The 7,082-nt window shown below is 39.5% G+C and overlaps 1 protein-coding gene across 4 annotated transcripts in view; it reads right to left on the bottom strand.

Annotated features, from left to right (window-relative positions):
• Window positions 1-15: 15 nt before the first annotated feature.
• The window catches only part of PPP1R9A (protein phosphatase 1 regulatory subunit 9A), a 153,433-nt gene continuing 146,366 nt past the window's right edge, over window positions 16-7,082 (bottom strand). For 2 of the 4 annotated variants that reach the window (XM_069859648.1, XM_069859650.1), the window contains 3 exons: window positions 6,816-6,839; window positions 5,496-5,678; window positions 16-4,509 (listed from right to left, as the gene is read on the bottom strand). In XM_069859648.1, coding sequence (XP_069715749.1) covers window positions 4,297-4,509; window positions 5,496-5,678; window positions 6,816-6,839 — 420 coding nt within the window. In that variant the 3' untranslated portion in view covers window positions 16-4,296. The remainder of the gene's footprint in view (window positions 4,510-5,495; window positions 5,679-6,815; window positions 6,840-7,082) is intronic. The other 2 variants (XM_069859649.1, XM_069859651.1) reach the window with 1 other exon arrangement.

Here is a 7,082-nt window from a genome sequence, read left to right as displayed (position 1 = left end):
ATCATTCCACTAAATCAATGTTCCCCTAAATTTCAGCACCAAGAAACAGTACAGACTGCACTGCAGAGTCTGTAAAGAACTATAGCTGAATCTGTGCAAACCCTTCCTTTTGATTTTCAGTACTATGATGGTACTTGGAATGGTCCTTCTTGGTCAGACACAACTAAATGATGATCCTCTTCCTTCCTACTGTGGAACTGGATTCTGTGCTATTAACAAGAGTGGCATTTCTTTCTCTGACTTAAAAGCGTAACACAATTTGTTCTCAAATATCACACCCTTTCTCACCAGCGCATGAGCCAGGAGGTAAAGGTGGAGCAGCTGAGGAGGACAGGAGGCTTTGATGGAAGCAATGAAGTATGATAAAACAATGCTCAGTGTCAAGTACCTCTGAATGTCAATGAGAGCTGATGACGGGCAAGCTTCAAAGGAAAGCTGCTCAGCGATTCCAGTAAGAGCTCGATTCTTGTGGTATCCCTGCAGAATCACAACAGATGCCTTTGCAAAAAAATTTTAAAAGTTAAAAGAATGCAGAAGCATTTGCATAAACTGCAATAGAAACATCCCCTAGCTCTGTTCAGCTTTTTATTACTGGCTTCTGTTCCGCTGTGCAATCCGAACTGACAACAAAGAACAGGCTCTACTTCTAGTCACCACCACCAGACCTGCTCCGAGCGGTGGGTGAAATACGAACAGCAGGGGGCAATCTCTGTGCGTTACAACAAACAAGTTGGGCAATTCTTGCCTCACCTCCTGGTCCTGATCCGCCTGGACAGACTGAAACTGATTTGGGAGTTTTATCATTAAGTCACGTAGGTGCAGCACCCCACACGGGAAAATACTACCTGAAAGTGAGTAACATCACTATGTCTGGCTGATTTGCACAGAGCAAGGAGGCACCACTCTCTCCACAATCTCAGTATAAACACTAGGCTTTTTTGGACCAAAGTAACCTGTAGCATTGTATCTTTTATCTTCTGTTTTCCAGAGTTCCATGGTTTTAGTTGAGACTCCCTTCTCAGCCTTTCAGAGGCTCAATATATTCACAACCTGGCAATACCGCAGCAATAAGCAGAACTAGCATTTACCAAATTGGCCTACATCATAATCAGGGAGAAGTTAACTTCACCAGCTTGCGGTGGTCATCTAGGTGTAAAGATGACACAGCCTCAGGGCTAGTGGAAACATCGTGCTTCCTGCATAGCTATTTACAGGTGGCCAGGCAACTCAGCATAATCAAAATTGCTTTAGTTCCACAAATCAATATGCAAAAGTAAGTGACAGTTACATTTACGGGTGAACCAAAAGAGAAAGTCTTTCCAGCCATTTAGCATGGAATATTTGTTTCATCTTATTACACAAAACCCCACATTAGTCTGACTTAGCATTGGTTTATAGGACGTTTTCAGTAAGAATTATGAGACACCCATATCTCGTTTTATACATATGTCATTATGCAGTACAAGTGGAAAAAATGCAACACAACTTTAAAGGTCTTATAGAACAGTAACAAAAGTTTCAGACTGCACTGGTCTTTACACCAGTTGTCAGTGACATTTCTGCACACCCCAAAAATGAGTTACCATATTTAATAAAATGATAAATCTCTTTTATCACAGAAAGAGGAGCAAAACTCTTGACATTGCTTGGTTTGCTTAGACTTCATGTGTTGATCAAAATCCATTTTATGGTATTAATTTCAATTTAAGCTACTGTGTTTTTTTTTAAGCTAGTTTTTTGTTGGTTTGGTAATTTTTTTGTAGTCCCAAGAATAGCAAAATCATATTACTGCAAAGCAATAAAAAAAATCTGAATACTTAAAGGTCTTAAGTTGCACTGGTTATTCTGTAGAATAAGAATCTGATTTACAAAGAGATTAATGAGGCACTGTTCTAAGCGGGGGAATGAAAACTCAATGTATAATGCCAAGCAGTCTGCTCAGGTTTCTAAGAAAACAAAGAACATAAAACACGGACACCACCTTAAATTACCATCTAAAACCACTTAAATGTTACTACAATGTAAACATAATTTAAAAGGAAAATAATCATTGAATGCATTTATCAACATTGTACTTAAAATATTAATTTTCCAGTTTCTTCCAGACTACTTCTTATTCAAATTGATAACCTCCTAAGTAACAGAACACTAGGTAACAGAACGCTAGGTTTATGAGGCTGTTAAAGACTTGGATAATTTTTCTCCTACAAAGAGCACAGAAGGACTCATTGCAATGTGGGATTCTTGTTAGCAGGCGCATTTTTTGCTGGTGGTCTATCTGAAGAAAAAATATTGCAAGCAAATATCAGGAAGTATCTTTTACGGCAATTTCATTTTTAGATCTGAATAAAGTATACAGCAGAAAATTGCAGAAATTGGATTTGGAAGGAAAAATAAAACTAAGTAGATCTGTTGTGTATTACTTTTGGATGAACTATTTTATCATTTTAGAGACCATTTCACATGTCAAAGAAATTATTAGGATCAAAAGTAATTTAACTACAAACATTGCACCCCAACTGTTTCAAATATGATCTTCAGAGAACTTTACAGACGCAAATCTGAATGCCATAAAGTACAGAGCAGAAAAGAAGCCAAGCCTAACTAAAACAAACATTTTCTTCAAAAGAATTCAATATTTCTATTTTTTAGGCTGGCAGATTTTTAAGTTCAAGATTCTAAATTCTCATCCACATGTTAATTATGGGTTGGCATCACCAGATGACAACTGCAACTTCCAGGATGCATGAATGGGAAGTGTAGTTTCTCAATTATAAACACTGCTACATAGTTAACTTTGACTATAAGGCAGTAAGCTAATACCTCCAGCTTCTCTTTGTGGGTATTTGCCAGTTGTCTGTCCATTCTTTTGAAGAAATACCACACACGTTAACACTGCTCTTAAGAGCCAGTAACACTGTGCAAGCTGTGCACTGCTTCTGACATAGTAAAACTACACAAAGAGCTTTGCTGATGGCTTCATATACCAGGAAAACAGAAATCTCTGAAGGATGTAATACAGCCTCTGCTAAGCCATAAAAACATTCTACAGCCTATGCCCAAAAATTCAGGTTTTGGTGGGAAAATTCCTTAAATACATCAATCAAAACAGTTAATATATGGCAGCCTTGGATTTAGTAACCGACACCTCCATGGCAGCATTGATCTTAACAGCAATGTACTGAATTTAATTGTAACCAGAATCCCTCATCTTCCTCTTCTTAAAGTGCACTTCTGCAAAAACTGAAAATCTTCAGCAGACTCGTTTGATAATCCTTTCCACCAACAGCTTCACTAACGGCACAGCACAAAGCTTATTCTCCCAATGCTTGTTGGAGAATGAATCTGAAGATGTGGTGTTTTTCTTGGAACAAAAACCCCAAAGAAAACAAAATAAACTCAGATTTCTGGTCAAAACACATGAAAAAGAAAGTGGAGTGTGCTATTAAGAAAGTTGCCTACACACTGGGAGCACAATGAAATTTATACAGATCTATACTCTGTGCTCTAGTTAGAAATTCATCCTTGCTCAGATATCTAAAGGATAAATGTTATCCTCAGATTTCTGTGTAAACCCACATAATCATTTAAGGCTTTGCCTCCTTCCTTGATTAACTATTGTACAGTTAAAAGAAAGAGTTTCACCTCCTGTCTTTCACCCAGGGAGAGTATTGACTCTCCTGTCTTTATCTCCAGTGTATAATAAGAAGTCATTGAACGGTTGTGTTTCCAGAGCAGTGTCGCTTCAAACACTGACACAAGATGAAACTTACTCCAGTAGACAGATATCCAAACACCAAAAAGAAGCTGAACTTCCAGTTAGAAAGTTAAGTCAACTCTCATTGGGTAGAGCACAAGTCCTTTTACCCATCTGAAGAAATGTCCACCAACTGTTTTAACTGGCCATCCTATTCAGAAGAGGTGAAGCAGTGGACCATGCTCCTCAGCATCATGCTGGTTACTGAAGTGACCAAACACATAGAGCTCAATAGAGAAGAGTAGTTTGGAAGGAAACACCGCCACAGAAATATGAAATCTGTTAGCTGTCAACAACAACAAAACAAACTGAGGAGCTGGGGTTGTTTCATATGGCAACAACAACGAGCGTGAACTGGATATGCAGGAAAATAAAACTACACAATACAAATTTTCCTAGTCATTCTATGTATAGCCCCATTTCTCTGTACACATTCTTGTGTAATGAATGCAAGAAAGCTGAAGGGGCACCAGGGTGAATATGAGTTTCTCTTCCCTTGAAGTGCCTCCACTTTCCTAACACAGCAGCACTTCTGCTTATCACTGCTCATGAGTGCCCTCTGTTGCATCTGATGAAAACTTGTCTGTTTTCTTCGATTTTCTCTGTAGTTGCTCTTGTTCCTTCTTCCGAAGCTTTTCCCTTTGCTTCTCCATTTTCTCTTGAGCTTTGCGAGCTTTCTCCAAAGATGCTTTCATTTCCTTTAGCTTTTTTTTAATGATTGCTCTGTCCTGGGAAGATGTCATACCAAGAGCCTGAGGTGGTGAAAATAAAATTAAAAAGAAATTCATATGTTTTAACCTATCACCATATTTTTTGTATTCTAGTAATAACTCTTCATAGTTAGAAGACCACCACAACTCAGCAAATCTGAGACAAGCTCAGATATACTACTTACAGCTTAAGTAATAACGTTTTATGCTTCTACTTTTCATGCTTTCCTCTTCTAGAATATTAAAAAATTAGATCTCATTGCAACCATTGTTTGACTATGTTGATTTCATTGATCAAATGAGCCAAAGAAAGATTAAACTATTTGCCTGAAGTCATCTAAGTCTGCACAGAGCAAGACTTCCCAATTCTCACTGCTATGCCTTAGTCAGAGGTTCCCTTGCTCTCTTCTACACCCCCAAAAGTCAGTGAAATGCCAGCAAATAAATTCAGAAAGGAAACACCAAACTTTGACTTTCAGATACGCAGAGCCTCCTGCAACTCCCTCCGGCAATTATTTTTCACAAAAGTGGGCTCATATCTTCGCTACAAGAAACAATGCATACTTTATACATCAAATTGTATTTAGTAGTAAGATAGTACAGTTCGTGTACAGCTTATGCCTCCAGTATCCCAGTAATCCATTTTTCAGTTGCTACTTCTAATGTGTTTCTATTTAATGTCCCCTCTGAATCACTGTTTTGCAAAACAAGCTGGATGAGAAATATGCGCATGCAAATACCACTTATACAGATTCCTATATGATTCACGCATGCAAATATGGGTACATTATATACACCCAGAGCTTTCACAAAGCAAATGCTCTCTATTTCTGAAGCTTCTGAGTACAAGACGGTATGGGAACCTCTTACTGCATTGTTGTAGCTTTATACTCTATGCTTATTATTTTTGCCTATGACCTCTCCCCACAGAGGGATTCACTGCTTTCTAGCCTAATTCTTACTTCCTTTAAGATCACCTAAAGTGACAATAAACACTACAGTTAGTCTTGAAGCCATCAGTGAATTACCTTGAGCTTACTCCCATCGAGCTGAAGGAGATGCTCCCCATTAATATTTTGGGCACTGAATTCGGAAACATACTGTTCAAGGTTCAGGCTCATTAACCAGTGGGAAACCTGCTGCACGCTCCACTCCTGAACAGCACGACTCTGACACTGACTGTGTTTAGGAGACTGTCCGTCGTCAAGGATCTGTGACAAAAGCATGCTGCGTTATTATTAAAAGGGTAACACGGATGAGTAGTAACAACATTTTTCTGTTCAAACTGCCAGCATCAGAGCAGAGGTATCAGTACTATCTTTACACTACAATGATAACAATTTCACACTTCTATATTACATCTATATCTAACCAGATATCTCAGAATTGATACAAGGTACTCAAAAAGTCTTCTATCTATAAAGAGAAGAAGGAACTGGCATTCCTTTTAATCCAAAGAGGGACTGAAAAGGACAGGTGGCATAATTTAAAGCAGGCATACTCCCACTCTCTCGCAAGACTTTTATCCTTCTAATTAGAATGTTTCTAAAGGATGCAATGAATTCTGCATTCCACTTCCCAGGCTCATTCACATATCTTTATGATGTTTTTAAGGTACAAACCAAGAAATTCAGGGGGGGAAACCCTCAGAAAACCACTCTAAATTTCAAAGTAATGACATCAAACAGCCAGTGAGAGTAATACTGTCTATGGAGGACTATGAGATGACACAGGTATGGTAACGAACACACAGCAACCCCACATCCCTGGCCCAGCTCTCATCATGTTGTGCTGCTGTGGAGGAGAGCACAAACACAGCACCAGGAGGGGCAGGTGGAGAGTCAGCTGTTGAGGGCAGCCCCATGTCTCCGCTCTGCCACTTTATTCCACCCAGGGGTACACCAGTAGGGCCTGAAACAAAAGCTACTCAGTCCCAGCTCTGGTCAGCAAAGCAGCTGCTACAGTCTGCAGCAGCTGTCTGACATTAGAGCAGCTCTTACACTGGGTTAGCCAGGAGCTCTCCCAGCTTCTGGGAAGGGGAAAAGACAGATTAAGCACTATCTTTTCCTTCTTCTATCGCCAGCAGGAGCTCAGTGCAGCTGATGCTTGGCCTGGTGAATTTGCTCTGACACCTACCCTCCTCCCCCTTCCAGCATACTGCAAAAACTGCCTTGAAAACTGTTAGCAGAAAGGAGAGGAGAATGGAAGACAAAGAGAGAGAAGCCAGTGACATCTGTGTGTTCTGCTCAAACAACACCATAAAACAAGAAATGTGAATCTGCAAATGAGACAATACATTGCCACATAATGGCCACACAGTTCACCACAACAGCAGGCTAGTATCTCACCTCATCATCAATCATATCCAGGCTCTGAGTGAGGGAGCAACAAAGAAATGGGAAAGAAAAGCATTATAGAAACAAAATACAGAACATGTAACAGCATGTAAAAGTTCGAGCAAAGGCAGCACCAAGATTTGCAAACACATATCGCTACTCAAAACCAAAGGGATTTCATTTAAAAAAATTATTTCCAGAAGCAGAGAGATTATGTTGAAAGCTCAGCACACACATGATTTGGCAGCTAAACCTGAGACTATGTCAATGAAACCCCCT

The sequence above is a fragment of the Phaenicophaeus curvirostris genome, chromosome 6 (assembly GCF_032191515.1).
Source record: "Phaenicophaeus curvirostris isolate KB17595 chromosome 6, BPBGC_Pcur_1.0, whole genome shotgun sequence".
NCBI lineage: Eukaryota > Metazoa > Chordata > Aves > Cuculiformes > Cuculidae > Phaenicophaeus > Phaenicophaeus curvirostris.
This window is presented reverse-complemented; position numbering and strand designations above follow the sequence as displayed.